This window comes from Diabrotica virgifera, chromosome 6 (assembly GCF_917563875.1).
Source record: "Diabrotica virgifera virgifera chromosome 6, PGI_DIABVI_V3a".
NCBI classification, from domain to species: domain Eukaryota; kingdom Metazoa; phylum Arthropoda; class Insecta; order Coleoptera; family Chrysomelidae; genus Diabrotica; species Diabrotica virgifera.
In genome coordinates, this window is record NC_065448.1 from 250,654,959 (window position 1) to 250,675,989 (window position 21,031).

Below are 21,031 nucleotides of genomic sequence, written 5' to 3' on the forward strand. Positions count from 1 at the left end.
GATATAAGCCTCTGAAGTTATAGGTACAGTGAGGACGTTTCAGTTGGAATAAATTCATCTTCTCGAGAATGGGCGACTGTGGAGATAAATTACGAATCAGGTAGATTTTTATTTTTAAATTATAATTTTTTGGCATATATATATATATATATATATATATATATATATATATATATATATATATATATATATATATATATCATACTAGTGACGTCATCCCTCTGGGCGTGATGGCGCAATCGATGATTTTTTTAAATAAGAATAGGGGTCGTGTGATAGCTCATTTGAAAGGTTATCAAATTCTCTATTCAATAATATAAACAGGGTGCCCAAAACATTTTTTTAGATTAAATTAATTGAGACAAAAAGAAGAATATAATATATAATTTATTTATTTCGAAATACATTTTACTGTTGTCCGAAATCAGGAAAAAATGTTTATTTGATAAATAAATATTGTTTTTCGCTTAAATTCAACATTAAAGCTGCCACCCACCTGCCTCTTAGTAGTTTGAACATTTAGTTTAAGCGGAAGGGGTCGTGTGATAGTTTATTTGAAAGGTTGTTTTGTTTAATTCTCTATTCATTAATATAATTATTAATATAATTATTTATACAGGGTGCCCAAATTTTTTTTGAATTAAATTAATTAAGACAAAAGGACGAATGTATAAAATTTATTTAATTGAAAATACATTTTACTGCTGTCAGAAAACAGAAAAAATGTTAATTTGAAAAATTAACATTGCTTTTCGCTTAAATTAAATGTTCAAACTGCTAAAAGGCAGGTGGGTGGCAGCTTTAATATTGAATTTAAGCGAAAAACAACATTTATTTATCAAATAAACATTTTTCCTGTTTTCGAACAACAGTAAAATGTATTTCGAATTAAATAAATTATATACATTCTTCTTTTTGTCTCAATTAATTTAATTCAAAAAAATTTTTTGGGCACACTGTATAAATAATATTGTTATTGTTTATATTATTGAATAGAGAATTTGATAACCTTTCAAATGAGCTATCACACGACCCCTATTCTTATTTAAAAAAATCATCGATTGCACCATCACGCCCAGATGGATGACGTCACTAGTATGATATATATGCCAAAAAATTGTAATTTAAAAATAAAAATCAACCTGATTTGTAATTTATCTCCAGAGTCGGCCATTCTCGAGAAAATGAATTTATTCCAACTGAAACGTCCTCACTGTACTTATAACTTCAGAGGCTTATATCTTAAAACTATGATTTTTTGGAGCTACGCGCCAATTGAGTCTTTTGTTTTACACATCAAAGACTACCAGAACCCAAAGTTTCAGAGCATTTGACAGAGAGCCATTTCCCATAAGGTTTCTGCGGGTCCTTTAACTACCTGGGGTGTTGGATCAATAGCAGCCTAAATCCCGATCTAAAAATAAAATCGATAATAGAACAGGCAAGAAAATCTTTCGAAAAAATCAAAAGACTGCTATGCGATTCTCGACTAAGACTCAAAATTGGACTACGTTTATCAAAATGCTACGTCTGTTCAACTCTTCTCTATGCAGTTGGAACGAGGACCCTTAAAACATCAACAGTAAATAAATTGGGGGCCTTTGAAATCTGGATCTAACAGAGAATCCTCAAAATTCCATAGACATCACATACCTCAAACGAGGAAGTGCTGCTAAAATAGGCAAAGAACGAGAATTTTTCAACACAGTGAAAGTTAGAAAAACAATCTTACCTAAACCACATACTGACAAACAATAAGTACCAATATGCTCAACTAATAGGGGAAAGAGAGGACTATTTAGGAAGGAAAAGACTATCGTGGCTAAGAAACATGAGACAATGGACAGGGCTAAATTTTGAACAGCTAATAAAAACAACTGAACACAGACAAGAATTTGCAACTTTAGTAGCCAACCTCCATTGAGGACCTTTAGACTTCCCCTAATATACTCATTTCTAATTGTATCCTTCTTTGTCACTTCACTCATACATCTAAGCATTCTCATTTCCGCCACATGCATTCGTTGTTCCTTTTTCTTTTTCACTGCCCAACATTCAGTTCCGTACATTATAGCCGGTCTTATGGCTGTTATATAGAATTTTCCCTTCAGCTTCATTTCCACTTCATCCATCCAGCCCTAATTCTACTGCATGCATCTCCATCTATTTCTCCATTACTCTGTAATACCGATCCTAGGTACTTAAAACTATTGCTTTTCACAATCATTTCACCATCCAAAGATACCATTTTATTTGTAGTAACTCCATCTTTAAATGAACATTCCAAATACTCTGTTTTAAACCTTTTTCCTCGAGAGCTTGTCTCCACTGTTCCAGTTTTTGTTCTAAGTCTCTTTTACTATTTCCTATTAACACTACATCATCAGCTTACATTAGGCACCATGGAATGCTACCCTGTAGTTTCGCTGTTATCTGGTCCAAAACTAATCAGAATAAATAAGGACTAAGCACCGAGCCTTGGTGCAATCTTACTTTCACCTGAAATTTATCAGTCTCTCCCACACCTGTCCTAACACTAGTCGTTACTCCCTCATACATATCCCTCACAATCTTTATATATTCTCCAGGGACTCCTTTCTTATTGAGTGCCCACCACAGAATCTCTCGAGGAACTCTATCATATGCTTTCTCAAGATCAATGAATACTATATGAGCGTTGGTCTCTTTATTCCTGTATTTTCCATCATTTGCCTTTTAATGAAAATTGCATCTGTTGTTGATCTGCCCCGCATAAAGCCAAATTGATTATCGGATATTTCGGTTTCTTCACGTATCCGTCTATCAATTACTCTCTCCTATATTTTCATGGTGTGGCTAAGTAGTTTTATAGCCATGTAGTTTGTACATTGTTGTATGTCTCCCTTGTTTTTGTAGACAGGTACTAATATACTGCTTCTCCATTCGTCTGGCATTTGACCAACTTCCATAATTCTATTAAATAAATCTGCTAGCCAACTTATTCCTGTCTCTCCCAATGCTCTCCAGACTTCCCCAGGAATATCATCTGGTCCGACTGCTTTTCCTTTCTTTATTTTCTGAAGCGCTTGAGCCACTTCCTCGTTTATTATTCTGGTAACCATTACTGTTACTGTCTCCGTTAACTCCACAGGCTGTCTGTCAAATTCTTCATTTATTACAGCGATATTGTTTATTATAGTTTGTATATTGTTTATTACAGCGATTCTTCATTTATTACAGCGATATTGTTAATAAAAAAATAAGGTTATAACATATTTAAAAAAAGAATGTGTGTGTATTTTGTACGCACGTAAGAAGTTATACTTCTACTACATATTATGTGATTTTTAAGGCAATACCAAAAATTTAAAAAAATAAAGGAATAAAACGCACACAAACACATTGAAAAATGCCACAAAGAAAAAATGATTTCTGAACGATAATTATTGTTGGCAAAAATTTTAAATACGCATTTTCTGAAAAAAAAATTATATAACAAATATACTTACAATCATAAAATGCATAAAAAAATAAAAAAATAAAAACTTGCATCGGGAATCGAACCCGTGACTTTCGGGGCGCTTTGATTCGTAATCGAAGACTAGACTCACTCGTCCAATTCCACATTATTTGTCATGTGGAAAAATAGGGTAACTGAACGTTTTACTGTTTGACAGTTGTTTTGAATATAATTAAATTATGTAGTTTAAATTTTGTGGAAGAAAATATTAACATATAACAAAACAGTAAGAAAACAATATATTAGATGAAGATTGGTAGAACTCTTGTTGGTAATCAAATTAAGTATGTAAATCAAAGCATTACATACCTACTAGATAAATAAATCTACGCCAAAAAATCATAATTTAAAAATAAAAATCGGACCTAATTTGGGATTTCTCTCTAAAATCCCCATTCTTGAGAAAATAAATGTACAGTAGAGCGTCGATTATCCGAACGTCGATCAACCGAACGACCGCTTATTCGAACTATCGACTCCCGCGTCCCGCACTCGAATACCGAGCAAGCGTTAGTAATTGACGCTTAAAATATCTTCAATTTTCTTCAATATTGTATCCAAAAATAATTATGTTGTTGCAAAGACTGCACTTTTTTGTTTAGTTGCTAGTTGTCATTATCAAGATATAAATAAATATGTAGGTATATAAATATGGCTTTTATTCACTTGTGGATAAATATGTATGACTATAAATATGTATCAATATATTGTAGTTCGATTATCCGAACAAATCGGTTTTCCGAACACCTATGTCCCCCAATTAGTTCGGATAATCGACGCTCTACTGTATTTCAACCTAATCCAAATGTATAATTACAATATGATTATAATAAAAACTACTTACCAAATTAGAATGAGTTTTCCTTGTCCAAAATAGTCCAAAAGTCCAAAAATATAGGTATATGAAAACTATTTAAAAAGGCAGTACATATAACTATTAACTAACTTTTGTTTGTTGTTTCTTTTCACACAAATTTTAAAACGCAACAACCATAAATAATCAAACTACGTACAGCTGTGCCACAGCCGCCATATTGAATAATTTTTGACATGTCATTTGAACATCCAATCAGAACAAAGTTATAATGCGCATGCGCCGGGATCATAGGTTTTAACATATAAAAATTCACCCTCATATCGCCGGTAAAGAAGTATAACTTCAAAAATCACTTAAATCGGACAAAAGGTTTAAGAAATTCGAGGGATACAAATACCCATTTTTCAAGTCAACGGTTAATTTTGCAGGTGAGCGTAATAACATTATTCAAAACAATGTACTATTTAAATCGAAAATAAGTTACAACTTTAGTTTGAAATTAAGTTTATTTGACGTTTCAATTTCCACTTCGGAAACCGTTATCATGCGAAGGCCGAAATTTTACTTCAGTGCTATAGTACGAGTGATGATGAGATGAGGTATATAAATGTTGATATGGTAAAATAAAGAAAATGTAAAAAGATTTTATCAAAAACAATATTAATTATAATATGTACAGTCACTTAACATAGAATAAATAAATAATTTTTAAGAAGAATCATCATTGCTATCATTTTCGTTACTGGAATCTTGATTTTCATTATCTAAGTCCTTAGATTCAGTTTCTTGTTCCAGGTTTTGGATATTATCTTCTTGCATATCTTCACCAGTGTTTTCTTCTGCACTGGTTTCCTTAATTCCATCTTGCTTTTTCTTCCAATTTTTAGCAGATGCTAGCAACTTTTCTCTTATTCTATCACTGCTACTTTTAACAACATTATTAGTACTTTCTGCTTCATCTCCATCTTCTGCTTTTTTCTTCCAGTTCTTGGCAGCTGCAAGAAGTTTCAAGTTGGGTCTACTAGCTTCATCTTCAGGGAATATATAATCAAATACTTCTTCCCACCCTTGTTCAATACCATCTTCATCAACAACTTTCTGTCTCTTTTTGATCCTTCTTGGTACTTTGGCATTAACTTTTTCTTTGCTCGATTCGTCTCCATGGTTATTTTCAAACTCCCTCCAATTTTCCAACAGGAGCACTCTTGCTTCTTTCTCTGGAAAGCTCTTCAGATTTTCATTAGCCCTTTCAAAGATTCTTCTAGCTAAACGAACATTTAATTCGTCTTCTGTTGGATTGTTGAGTTCGAATTTAGCGTACGATAGCCAAACCTTAACGTGGGAGGTTCTTTCCAGAAGTCTTTCGTAGATCTGTCTTGCATTATCCGGTTCATCTTGTGCTATTTCAAAGTCGATGTAAGCTTTCCACAATAATTCTGGCATGTCAAGTCTGGCTTGGTTAATGGCTAATTCGAATATACCTCTAGCTCTTTCTATATCCCCCAATAGTGTTTCCAGTTCGGCAAACTTCATCCAGGTTATGCAATTGTCTGGTCCAAATTCAAGAAATTTTTCGTACAATTTTCTGCATCTGTCAAATTCTCTTAGTTGAATCTCTAGATCAATGTATCCTCTAAAAAGCTTATCTCGAGGACACATACCAATTGACATTCCAAGGATTTTTCTTGCTGCAGTTAAGTTCTTCTGACGAATTTCAAATTGTGCAAACAGCAACCATATTTTGGAAAAAGTAAATATCTTGTGAGGTAGTATTTCTAAACAAGCCTTATAAACCTAAAAATAAAAAAGCACTATTAGTTTTAAGTAAATGCTGTCCAATAGATATTTTATTCAATAAAACACTATAGTAAAGGTTCAAAATTGTAGGCATTAAATTCTATAGAAATGTTTATTAGCGATTAGCATTATTCCTGGTCTTCCAATGGCATACAAAAATATTTTATAAGACTTAAAAACGACGCTACTTGTATTCGCATGTGAATCGAAATCTACAGGGTGATTGATTAGTGGGATAAAGCTCTATAGATCCGCTATAGTAATAGATACCAATAAAAGTTAATAACAAAAATTTTATCCAACTTTGAGCTTCAAATTACAAAATTAGTTAGAATGTTACAGGGTGTTCGATAACACAGTGGCAGACCAAACTTATGTTTTCTTTTAAATAGAACACCCTATATTTTATAATATAAACATATATAGAACACAAAAATATAAAGGTTTGTTATGTTATACAGGGCACTTACAAAGATATAACCAATTTTATATGAAAATCGTGACAAGTTCAACTCCCTGTATAAATAAAAATAAGCAAAACAGCAATGGTTTATTAATGCCATATTTTTTACGTACAGTAGAACGTCAATAATCCGGATTAGTTGGGACCGGACCCCATCCGGATTATCAAATTATCCGGAATATCGAAATTACCTAAAAAAAGCCAGTATACACATTAAAGTACAACAAACTTTTTAAAATTGTATGTTTTCTCTTGTACAGTAAAGTGTCTAAAAATAGAGGTGAAATTAATCAAAACATTTTTTTTATGTTTAAACACTGTATTGTATTAATTTATAATAGCAGCATGTGTACAGTAAAAACCATCAGACATTATTTGGGCTTTAAAAAAATGTGTAAAATATTTTTGAACCGCGGTAGAGGTTCGTTTTTCGCACCTAAGTTCTTAATTTATTTTAAAGGAATCAGATATTTTTGCTAGATACAAATCCGGATTATTGACGGTCCGGATTTTTGACGTCCGGATTATCGACGTTCTACTGTATTCTCAAAATTTTCAAGAATGATTGATATTGCTAATTTTCTTTATAACAAATACAGGGTGAGTCAAAACGCAAGTACATTATTTTCTCAGTAATATTAAATAGAACACCCTGTATTTTATATCACCATTGAAAAGTACCATTACCGTACTTTAATTTTTAGATAACATTCCCTATGTCTAAATTTATTAGTTTTCGAGATATATTTATTTTTCAATGGACCAGTAGCGTGACCACCCAAATCCCCAGAATTTAATAAACTGGACTGATTTTTTTGGGGTTATGTTAATAATGAAGTTTATAAAATACCTCCAACAACAAGGGATGAGATGAAAAATAAAATACAAAGTGTATTTGGATGTGTTAATTTACAAATGCTTCGTAGAGTATTAAGTAGCTCATTCAATGATAGTTTTTAGGCGTGCATAAATGTGTTAGGAGGTAATTTTGAACACCTTATGTAATTAAATATTAAAAATATTTTATTAAAAGTAGCTTCTAATTTTTTCAAACATGTTTTTTTTGCAAAATGTATTACTGATAAATTATTTTTCGTTCTTTATTTGTTACATTGTTACATTTACATACAAAAGTAGTGTTTAATTGTCTTCACAAAATGTATTTTGTGTTTGTGTGTTTTTTTGTAAAATTTCTTACTAATTTTCTTCCTTTATTAGTTACATTCACATAAAAAAGTAGTTTTTAATTGTTTCAAACATGTTGCATGTTGTGGTTGTGTTTTTTTTGTAAAATGTATTACTAATAAATTATTTTCAACGAAAACTTTTCGTTTATAAATTCGCAAAAGTGTGTGTGTTATTGCGTTGCCGCTCCTGAAATATCTAGAGGCCACCTAGCGATGGATTCCTATGTAGTTTTGTCTTCTGAATCCAAATCTGAAAACGGCATTTCGCTATCTCTAACCATCTTCGAGATATCCGACCTCAAAGTCGTCATTGTGACGTCACAAGTCTCCTTTAATCATTTTCTTTCGACATAGAAACGTCAACTCCACTTTGTTTTCGTTTGACGCAACTAAACGTCAACATAAAATTGAAATGTCAGATAAACAAATTTTATTTATTTATTTAATGTAATGTTAAATTACAGTTCACTATTTTCAAGGAGAACTGTTTATTTTGTATCTATTTATTTATTTTTATTAGATATCAAATCTATATTATACGAGGTATGTCAAAAAATATGAAGTTCGATCAAGATTAAAGTATCTTTATTTTTTACAATATTGAAAAGTGTTATTATAAAAAGTTGTTTGGAGTTAAAAACTATGTTCTAATTACTTGTACATCCTTCTAAAGATAAAAAAATATTTGAAAATTTTTCTCAAATTACGAATACCAATATCATTTTCATTCATAACTCTTTTATTATTAATTTTACGAAGAAAAGCTATTCTTCATAAAAAGATCTGCATGGTCTAACATCTAAGATGCAATCATCATATATCAAATTTTATCAATTTTATTCGAGGTATGCCAAAAAATATGAATTTCGTTCGAGAGTAGAGTACCTTTATAGTTCACAATATTTAAATTAGGATATAATTGCATATTAAAACATAGCCTTTAATACTAAACAACTTTTCATAAAAGAAATTTTCCATATTATGAATTAAAATACGTAAATAAACAAAGTTTTCGTTATGATAATTCTCGCATTTTCAGCTTGTTATTTCTTTATTTGCTACATTGTTACATTGGTTACCGGATTGATAATCATTAATCGTCAATAGTCAATTCAGTCATGGCTTACTTAAAATTTAGATAAATTTAGGCACCTAAAATAATTTGCTCTGAAAAATGAAAATATCTCGAAAACTAATAAATTTGGACATAGGGAATGTTATATAAAAATTAAAGTATGGTAATGTTACTTTTCAATAATGATATAAAATACAGGGTGTTCCATTTAACATTGCTCAGAAAATAATGTACTTGCGTTTTGACTCACCCTGTATTTAATATAAAAAAAATAAGAAACGTCAATAATTCTTGAAAATTTTGACAATAAATAAAAAAAAATATGCCATTAATAAACCATTGCTGTTGTGCTTATTTTTATTTATACAGGGAGTTAAACTTGTTACGATCTTCATACAAAATTGGTTATAAATTTGTTAATACCCTGTATAATATAACAAACCTTTATATTTTTGTGATGGAGAAGTTAACAGGCTTCCGAATATAAAATAAAATATAGGGTGTTCCATTTAAAAAAACATAAGTTTGGTCTGCCACTGTGTTATCGAACACCCTGTAACATTCTAACTAATTTTGTAATGTGAAGCTCAAAGGTGGCTAAAATTTTTGTTATTAATTTTTTTTGCTATCTATTACTAAAGCGGATCTATTGAGCTTTACCCCACTAATCAATCACCCTGTATATGAACTAATAAAATGACAAAATATGCATACAGTCTGTTCAAGTTCAAATTAAGTAAGATAATCAAATTTATAAAAATCTATATATATAAAATTCTCTTTCGCAGGCTTTGTTGCCAAACTCCTCCGAAACCACTTGACCGATTTTCATGAAATTTGGCAGGTGGACTAGACCGGACAGGGAGTAGGTTGTTATTTATATTTCATAGCCGTACGTTATAAGGGGGCTTTGCTCCCCCTAAATTTTTTTTTTATTTTTCGACAAACCGATTTTTCTTAATTCTATATGATTCAGAAGCAAAAGGTACATACAATCCTAAATTTTCACTTTTCTGTCTTTAACCGTTATTTTTTTAAAAAAATTTCGTGGTTTAACATCTATACAGGGTGGTTCATCTTATTCGCCTCGGTCTCTGTACGGAAAACCACTTGATATTTTAAAAAAATTTCTTCACAGAAATATACAGGGCCTTTAATACTACAAATTAAAAATAATGTGAATTATACAGGGTGTTCCAAAAAAGAGTGGTATATCAAAGTTATATTTTTTCTTATGGAATGCCCTATATCTGATGACATTATTGAATTGACCTTAAAAAATAAGCTATACTTTCATAAGGGTTCCCTATACCTAAATACAGGGTGTTTTGATTTATTTCGATTTTTATAAAAATGTAAGGTTTTAGAAAAAAATAAATATCTACGAATCTAAGAAGCAGTAACAAATTATTTCTTGGATCTTAATAATAGACTATTTAGAATACTTAAACAGATGCTTATTGCAACAAAATTTCTTACAGGGTGGTCAAAATATGAGATTGTTCTATTAACAAATTCAAGCTGTAATAACTTACTTATTTTAAATGGAACACCCTGTATCTTACTAGTCTATCGCGTAGAAAATTTGCTTAGGTTTCAATTTGTATTAGGGTTTCCTATACCTATCTTTTTACAGGGTGGTCAAAATATTAGATTGTTCTATTAACAAATTCAAGCTGTAATAACTTACTTATTTTAAATGGAACACCCTGTAGCTTACTAGTCTATCGAGTAGAAAGTTTACTTAGCTTTCAATTATTATTAGGGTTTCCTATACCTATCTCCCTTCATTTTTTAAATATTTAAAGATTTCCTAATTTGTAAGCTTTAAAAATTAGAATTACATAAGTACCTATGTCGTGTTTATGTACAACACACCACCAACACCGGCAATATACTTAGATAAAATACTGTCATTAATAATAAAATATTCATTGTTATCATGTAATCACACAGAGTGTTGTATTATTTTAGTTGATTTTGGCCTACATGTGAAATTGAAAAATATGTTTATTTTAAACTGCATACCCTATATTAGATGCCGTATTCTGGAAGATATTTAAATTATATTTCATTCCGTATAAGTATTTTCCATATCTTAACCCAACGGTTATTAAGTAAATTTAAGAACGCCACTTTTTGTTTGAATCTTTAAATCGCAATTACAAACAATTAAATGCAATGGCTACTTTGACGAAAACGAGCCTATTGTACAAAAATATGTAAAAATGGGTATTTACAGAATAACATGGGAATTTATATTTACAGAATAACATGTGTGTTGAGAATGTTAACATGGAATTGAAGAGATTTTAAATATCTTCCATTATAAAGAATAGAATATCGAGTATGTCATTTAAAATAAGAACACTCTGTGTGATTAAATGATAAAAATGTGAATTTTATTAATGAAACTATCTTGACTAAGATATCTAAGTATATTGCCGGTGTTGGTGATGTGTTGTACATAACCACGACATAGGTACTTAATTCTAATTTTTAAAGCTTACAAATTAGGAAATCTTTAAATATTTAAAAAATGAAGCTAGATAGGTATAGGAAACCCTAATAAGAATTGAAAGCTAAGTAAATTTTCTACTCGATAGACTAGTAAGATACAGGGTGTTCCATTTAAAATAAGTAAGTTATTACAGCTTGAATTTGTTAATAGAACAATCTAATATTTTGACCACCCTGTAAAAAGATAGGTATAGGAAAGCCTAATACAAATTGAAAGCTAAGTAAATTTTCTACGCGATAGACTAGTAAGATACAGGGTGTTCCATTTAAAATAAGTAAGTTATTACAGCTTGAATTTGTTAATAGAACTATCTCATATTTTGACCAGCCTGTAAAAAATTTTGTTGCAATAAGCATCTGTTTAAGTATGCTAAATAGTCTATTATTAAGATCCAAGAAAGAATTTGTTACTGCTTCTTAGATTCGTAGATATTTATTTTTTTCTAAAACCTTACATTTTTATAAAAATCGAAATAAATCAAAACACCCTGTATTTAGGTATAGGGAACTCTTATGAAAGTATAGCTTATTTTTTAAGGTCAATTCAATAATGTCATCAGATATAGGGCATTCCATAAGAAAAAATATAACTTTGATATACCTCTCTTTTTTGGAACACCCTGTATAATTGACATTATTTTTAGGTTGTAGTATTAAAGGCCCTGTATATTTCTGTGAAGAAAATTTTTTAAAATATCAAGTGGTTTTCCGTACAGAGACCGAGGCGAATAAGATGAACCACCCTGTATATATAAAATTCTCTTTCGCAGGCTTTGTTGCCAAACTCCTCCGAAACCACTTGACCGATTTTCATGAAATTTCGCAGGTGGACTCGACCGGACAGGGAGTAGGTTGTTATCTATATTTCATAGCCGTACGTCATAAGGGGGCTTTGCCCCCCCTAATAATTTTTTTTATTTTTCGACAAACCGAGTTTTCTTAATTGTATATGATTCAGAAGCGAAAGATACATACAATCCTAAATTTTCACTTTTCTATCTTTAACCGTTATTTTTTTTTTAAATTTCGTGGTTTAACATCTATATATATAAAATTCTCTTTCGCAGGCTTTGTTGCCAAACTCCTCCGAAACCACTTGACCGATTTTCATGAAATTTCGCAGGTGGACTCGACCGGACAGGGAGTAGGTTGTTATCTATATTTCATGTCCGTACGTCATAAGGGGGCTTTGCCCCCCCTAATATTTTTTTTTATTTTTCGACAAACCGATTTTTCTTAATTCTATATGATTCAGAAGCAAAAGATACATACAATCCTAAATTTTCACTTTTCTATCTTTAACCGTTATTTTTTTAAAAAAATTTCGTGGTTTAACATCTATATATATAAAATTCTCTTTCGCAGGCTTTGTTGCCAAACTCCTCCGAAACCACTTGACCGATTTTCATGAAATTTCGCAGGTGGACTCGACCGGACAGGGAGTAGGTTGTTATCTATATTTCATAGCCGTACGTCATAAGGGGGCTTTGCCCCCCCTAATAATTTTTTTTATTTTTTTTTATTTTTATTTAAGTTTTTCGACAAACCGATTTTTCTTAATTGTATATGATTCAGAAGCAAAAGATATATACAATCCTAAATTTTCACTTTTCTATCTTTAACCGTTATTTTTTTAAAAAAATTTCGTGGTTTAACATCTATATATATAAAATTCTCTTTCGCAGGCTTTGTTGCCAAACTCCTCCGAAACCACTTGACCGATTTTCATGAAATTTCGCAGGTGGACTCCCTGCTGGATTCCGAACAAAACGGTGCTATTTTTACTTCTCTAGCGCAGTCCGTTTCCGAACTGCGTTATGCCGTGCGTTAGCGCGAACCGTAAGTCGTAGAAAAATTCTGAGCACAGAAGAAGAAACAACGGGAAATTTTATAATTGAAAAGTGCAGCAGATTAACTTTTGGACTCAAATTGGATAAAATATGAATTTTTTAATTTTACGAAATTTTCAAAAAAACTTGCTTTCGCCTGGGCAAACCATCCAGTTTATTCATGTTAACTAGAGGAACAAACGAAAAATATCGTGAACACTATTGCGTGTCTTAAATGATCGATAATATTTTTTGTTATTGTCATAATTAATTAATATTTAGAATTTTAAGGTATGAATTAAAAAAAAATTATTTTACATTTAATATTTGATGGCGGCGAGTTAAAAGTGCACTGAGTCATGCAGTGCTCTATGGGTGCAACTTATTATTGTTGCACTTTTAACACAATGCGTGTAACGTGCACTTCTCTGAAACAAGTGAGAAATTGTTTGTAATTGCGATTTAAAGATTCAAACAAAAAGTGGCGTTCTTAAATTTACTTAATAACCGTTGGGTTAAGATATGGAAAATACTTATACGGAATGAAATATAATTTAAATATCTTTAAAGTGCAACAGTATGTTTTTGAATTCCTGTAAGAGAAGGTGTGGTCATATCAAAGGAATGTTATATATGTTTCATATCTCTCAATGCTACTCACTGTGTTGCCTATTCAAAATGGAAGAATATATGTTTTAATTTATAAGAGAGATGGTTTGGACATATCAAAATAATTTTATACAAATTTGTTTAATATTTCTCAATACAAGTTACTGTTTTGCTGAAAAAATGGAAGAATATGGGATTGTTTATTCATGAGCGAGATGGTTTGGTCATATGAAAAGAATGTTATATACTATATAACATTGTTTTCGAATATATAAGATATTATGTTTAATATTTCTCAATGCAAATCAGTATTTTGCCGGCTTAAAGGGGAAGAATATGTGTTTGAATTCGTGGGTGAGATGGTTTGGACCGATCAAAAGAAAGTTATAAAATTATAAAAAATATAGCCCATTCAATTTTATAAAATTATGTTTAATATTTCTCAATGCAAATTACTGTTTTACCGACTTAAAAGTGGAAGAATATGTGTTTGTAATTTATGAGGGAGATGGTTTGGTCATATCAAAAGAAAGTTAAGTATATATGTTAATATTTCTCAATACTACTCACTATTTTGCCTACCTAAAAGTTGAAAAATGTGTGTTTCAATTCATGAGTGAAAGAGTATGACGTATTTGATTTCATTTGAGAGATGGTTTGGCCATATCAATAAAATGTTATATTTTTAATATGTCTCAATGCAAATTACTGTTTTGCCGACTTAAAAGTAGAAGAATATGTGTTTTAATTGATAAGAGAGATGGTTTGGAAATATACAAAGAAAATGATGTCTTGATCCCGCTTATACTAATGATTCCAACGGACTTACCGTTTGAAAATTGCAAGAATAACTTCGTTTAAAAAGTAACGAGTTTTCAGGTTTGGCACACGGAAAATTTTTGCGCGTAGGGAAACCGTCATCGTTATTTATTTTGCACCAAGAATAGAGTATTGTTTATAAAAAAGCATTACATTGATGCAAATTTTTGTCATACATTATTTTTTAGATTTTCTGTTAATTTACTTAGTGAACTTTGAGATATCATTATTTAATTCACAATAACACCGGTACGAAGTTCGTCGGGTCAGTAATTAAAATAAAATTAAAATTATATACAATTTTGTTTACTTTGCTGGTGCAGAATTTAGACACACAACCCTATGACGTCACGACGCGTTTTAGGCTAGCTGCAATAATTTGAATTTAGAATTGTTTTTAGGGGCCAAACGGAACACAAAAACAACTTTTTATCTTTGATACATGTTTTAAATTATTTTATGTTGCGATTTATAACATTCTTTTCGAATTTCAAATTTATGCAAGTTCCTTATTGACCTAGAATCAAAATTAAAACACATTATCTAATTATGACCCACTATCTAAGGTGCTACGAAGTTCACCGGGTCATCTAGTCTAATTTAATAGATGTGTAAGAGATGAAATTATTGCATCAATGTAATAAACCCTGGAAATATCATAGAGAGAACATGTTACAAACAAAGAGGTTCTGAGAAAGATGAATAAAGAAATGGAAGTCTTAAATGCAATCAAAACAAGAAAATTGGAATATCTCATTACATGTGGAGAGAGATACAACTTGCTCCAACTCATTATGCAAGGATCCAGGAAGATCCAAGGAAAAAGAAACATAGGGAGACTTAGAATATCATGGCTGCGTAACCTGAGAGAATGGTATGGATGTACATCTCATGAAGTTTTTTCAGAACAGCCTTCTCTAAAGTCCGAATAGCTATGATGATTGCCAACCTCCGTCATAGAGATGGCACCTGAAGAAGAATAAATCCTAGAATGTCATCAGATCCACAAGATCTGTCATTTTTCAGTTTTTTAATTAGCAATTCATATTATCCCTCCTGGGAAAACAAATATAAGACCTACTACTACGAAGAGTGCAATGAGCTGGATAACGAAGAATAAAACCATTGAAGTTATGAACAACGGTGGGATACTTTTGGGTCAGACCTGTTCTATTATATACTTTACCTGACGAGTTCTTTCATAATCTTTAGCCTCAAGTTCTTCAAATATCGCATAATTAATCCATAAATAAATATATCTTCTCCAAAACTGTTTGTTTTTTGTTGGAGGAATATTAGCAATAGCTCTTTCATAGGTTTCTCGTGTAATATCGAGATCATTTTCTCCTTCCACTAGTCGAAGATAATCAAACCATGCGTCATAGTTGGTTGGATTTTGCAGTATTTCTTGCTCATATTGAAGTTTTCGTTTTGACATAATAACTTCTTCGATACCTTACAAAAAATGATATTATATAAGCTATATACATTACAATTCGATCATAATAGATCTATAGAAAAACGACGGTTAAACTGCAAAACCTTGTAAGTCAGTTTTATGTAACTTTAGAGCAGAGACGAAAAACATTTTGGCTTCTTTATGTAAGATTCAATTTATTTGTTTTGTGTATGTAGGGTTCTTCGTAGGTAACGATTCCATTACCATTAAGTAAAATTCAGTAATATTGTTTTTTTTTTGTCAAAGAGCGACTTACAAGGTTTTGTTACTTAAAATCTTAAACTATTATTAAACTCACGAGGTTTTGTCTCATAAAAATGCAACTTACGAGGTTTTGTAACTTAAAATCTTACTTATGAGGTTTTTGTAGATGTCGCTAGTACCATTAAATTTAAATATTGACTTACAAGCTTCCCTGGTTTAAAAGATATGTAAAAGTATAAACCAACAAAGTATAAAAGTAATAATGGACCCAAAATCGACTTACGAGGTTTTGCAGTTTAACTGTCGATATATATTATTATTCCATCAAAACAAAACAAAACTGATAATATATCAGACAAAAGATATTTTCTATTATAAATAATTTGTAATAATTACCACTTCTGTCGCCATATTTCTTCTCGTGTATTGTATACGCCTTGTAGAGTTCCTTAGTTTCATCTTTAGGTATGTGATCGAGAGCATACTTGTAAATAACTCTCGCCCTATCATGCTCCTTTTGGTTTTCCTCAAACTTCGCAAATGCAATGTACAGTTTCTCATCTAAATGATCGTCACCATAGAATTGTACTGCTCTCTCATATATCTGTCTAGAAGAGTGTATAAAGCCATGATTTTCCTCAAAACGGGCGTATTTTATCCAGTGTTTTACTTCGGGATGTGTTATGACAAATCTGCAATAAAAAACCATAAAAATGAATCCCTTTAGTTGAGATGTTTAGTAAAATATTTATTTCTAGTAGTCAAATATATTGATGTTATTTTGGTTAAAAGGTTATGACCGAAAGTTTGTAAAAAATGACTAAAAAGTAGTGAAATCGTATATCAATTAACGCAAAGTTACACGAAGAGTTAAAATATCGACTTTCAGTTCTACTTCTGATCATGGTTGGTGAAAACCTAGGACTTACGAAGTCCAATTGTTCGTTTTAATTATTTTAAATAAAACTTTGGAAATTGCTTACCTTTCATATATTTGTCTGGCTCTATCAATCTCTTTATAGCGGAGTTCAAAGTTAATATAGGTTTGCCAGGCTTGTTCGTCAGGTTGCCAGTCCATCCATCGTTCAAAAACTGCTCTGGCACCTGGTACATTTTCTAACATTTCTTCCATATAAGTATATTTGTACCAAAACTGATTAACTCGTGGCAAAAGAACTGTGGCTCTGTCCCATAGATTTCTAGCATGATTAACCTAAGACACAAAAATATTTCTATCAGAATAAATAGATGGTAAAGTAGAACCCTGATATTCTATGCATAGATTATCTGGGATGCCGGTTATCTGCGCTATGAGCTATGATTTTCCATTATTATTGGTTTAAATCAAAATATCATCACTGTAAATCACTGGACGGAAACTCAATATGCCATGAAGGAGATGCATAATAAAATATCATTAGCTTGTTATCTGCAGTTCTGGACCTCGGAGGTAAATATTACACTATGTCATTTCGAGCAATTGTGTTTAGTGTGTGTTTGCAACAAAGTTTAGTGCACTTAGGACGTTAATAAAAATCTGATATATTCCATAATTGGTTGAAAGACAATATGACCATATGTTATTGATAATATACAGTGTGAGTTTTATGTATGAAAACACTCAATTATCTCGAAAACGGCTTATACGATATTTATAGGTTTTGGCAGGTAGGGGTTTCCTAATGCGGCCGATGTTATAATGGTAATTAAATTGTCGTCAGATCTTCCGTTTTTCTGGAAATCTAACAAACTTTCTTATTTCAAATGGAATACCCTGTATATTTTTGCGTTTTTAAGTCCTTAAGAAATACTGATTATTTTTTATGTTATATTCCCTATACCTAAATGCCATAATTTCGGAGTTATTGATACATGTATTAAAAAAAAATTTAAATAAATTATAAAAAAATCAATTATTTCTGGCCGAGTAGATATTATTTTACGTTCTTTCGATCATTGGGAACAAAAAAGATCTTTTATAATTTTTCTCTAAAGTTAATCGTTTTCGAGCAATAAACAATTTAAAACTGAAAAGAATCGAATAATGACGATCTTCAAGGTTCAAAAACACAAGTAAAAAATATAATTTTTGAAATTACGAAGTATCTAAATTCTAGCTCAACTATTCTTCTAATAGCTTGCTATAAGATTTTTGGCTCGTTTTATTCTAAAACATTGCTTTTTAATTGTTAATGAAGTGCATATGAGAGGACAGGCGATCGAGCTGCATTAACAACTAAAAAATAATGTTTTAAAATGAAACAAGCTAAAATTACTTATCGGTATCTGATAAAATAAGGCTTGAACTTAAATTGGGGTACTTCGCAGTTTCAAAAATAATATTTTGGATTTGTGTTTTTGAACCTTGAAAATCGTCATTATTCGATTGTTTTCAGTTTTATAACTGTTTTATAAATTGTTTCAGTTTTACAAATTGTTTATAACTCGGAAACGATTAATTTTGGAGAAAGATTACAAAAGATCTTTTTTGTTCACAATGATCCAAATAACCTAAAATAATGTTTACCAGGGCCGAAAAAAATGATTTTTATAATTTGATTAAAATTTTTTTTAAAATAAATATAGCAATAAGTCCGAAATTATGGTATTTAGGTATAGGGAATATAACATGAAAAATAATCAGTATTTCTTAAGGACTTCAAAATGGATATAAAAAAATATACAGGATGATCCATTTGAAATAAGAAAGTTCATTAGATTTCCAGAAAAACGGAAACTCTGACAACAATGTAATTAGCATTATAATATCGGCCACATAAGAAAACCCGTACCCACCAAAACCTATAAAAATCGTGTAAGTCATTTCTGAGATAATTGAGTGTTTCCATACATAAAACTCACTCTGTATAAGCAATTTGTATAATCCAACTAATAAAATAAGTGGATTAAAGGAACTTATTCAAAGCAACACCATGTCTACATAGTGTAGTTTATCTACGAGGTCCAGAGTTGCTTATTCTACAGAAATAAAAATGTTTATAGATAAGAAGATAAGCTGAAACAGAAAAATAAAAATCTACAAAAAGAGCCAAACGACCAATAGTGGTATATGCTTCAGAGACATTTACATTAACATCAAGAGAAGAGGAACAAGTTTTTGAGAGGAAGATTATGAGAAAAATACCGGGACCAAACAGGGAAAATGAAGAAGACTTAAGACATATGGAAATTAGAAATAGAGCAAGGACAATCAAAGAGAAACATGTATATATCTAGCAAACTGAGCTTACTATGGATTAAAGAAACTTTTAACATCAAACATAGTCACAAAAATAACAAAAATATTGATATACAGAACTCTAATCAAGCATGTTCTCACTTACACGTCAGAAACGTAGACGGTAACAAAAAGTGATGAAGAATGGTTAGGCTGTTTTGAATGTAAAATTCTCAGACATAATATGTCTGAGATGATAATATATAATAATAAATATTATTTATAAAGGCATGCAGGAAAATGGATTATGGTACACTATAATTTTGAGTTTTACCGCCTATATAGCAAGCCTAGTGTTGGTAGAATTATCAAAATAAACAGGCTACTTAGAGAGAATGAATGAGATGGAGCCTTCGAAACACATTTATAACCAAAGACCTGATGAAGTGACAAGAAGAGTCAGGCCCAGAGCTTGATTTAAGGACCAGATGGAAGATGACTTACGAGTATTAAGAGTATGAAATTGAAAAATGGAAGCTGATTCTGGAATAGACCAAGACCCACCATGGGTTGTAGAGCTAATGATGATGATGACAATCAAAAAGAGAGAAGAATTGAGAAAACAGCGAAATCACACCAGAAACTGTAAAACCAAACCCAGAATGGGATGATCCCCCACATAAAAAGGATCTTCGAGTGCAAACAGCTTCAGCTTCCTCCAGAGTGTACATATATTATTTACCTGTCTACTTCTCATTTCCATTTCGGTATATTTCAACCAAATGGTAATATTCCTATGGTCAACATCAAGTGCCCTCTCCCATATTGACCGAGCTCTCTGTATTTCTTTTTGGGATTCTTCCCACTGGGCATATTTAATCCAGTTAGATATCACAGTTCGGTTTTTTCTTATATTATCTTCGAATTGTTTCCTCCTTCGTAATTGATAGTCCGCTAGTTCTGCTGGATCAGAGATTTTCTGTTTTGGTGGAGGAGGAAGAATTTCTAAGTCTCGCTCTTTGGCTTCTCTTAGAAGCTGTTCAGCAGTGATTTGAATTTCAGCTGGAGCTTTGTTTTTCACCTGTAACAAAAAGGAGTTAGATTGTGGTAACGAAGGGTTTTTGTGTAAATTACCTTTGCCACTTTGGGCATTTTATGATGTTTTGTATCCATTTTTGTAAACAAAATAACTGGTTATTGTTAATATGGAGAAGGAGAAACGCAAATCTAAAACAGCTAGGTTATGTATTTGTTTTGACGTTTTGACATGTTGAACTTACAGTCTTCTCCTTTTTGACTTGATTGTCAAATACTGCTCTTATTGACTTCACTGTCAAATACTGCTCTTAATCATTTTCAACTACATTTATTTAATATTATATACTTTGCAGAAAATTCGATAACTGGTTAAAAAAATGTTAATAATAAACAGATTTTGAATCACATTTTTTATAAAACATCTCTGCCTCAAAAAATATTTTGAAATACACCGAATGGGACTATGGCATAAGTTAAAAAAAATTTTAGTGACTTTATTTATAAACCAAATACACATAATTTAAAAAGGAAAGTTCT

At 31.0% G+C, this 21,031-nt stretch overlaps 1 protein-coding gene across 1 annotated transcript; it reads right to left on the reverse strand.

Annotated features, from left to right (window-relative positions):
• Positions 1 to 4,959: 4,959 nt before the first annotated feature.
• LOC114338433 (protein crooked neck) lies at positions 4,960 to 20,757 on the reverse strand. The gene is made up of 6 exons (XM_028289040.2): positions 20,591 to 20,757; positions 20,199 to 20,537; positions 17,262 to 17,491; positions 16,675 to 16,970; positions 15,802 to 16,070; positions 4,960 to 6,110 (listed from the first exon to the last, which is right to left on the reverse strand). Exons 1-6 carry the CDS (start codon positions 20,627 to 20,629, stop codon positions 5,025 to 5,027), a joined length of 2,259 nt encoding a protein of 752 aa, XP_028144841.1. The 5' UTR covers positions 20,630 to 20,757; the 3' UTR covers positions 4,960 to 5,024.
• Positions 20,758 to 21,031: the final 274 nt, after the last annotated feature.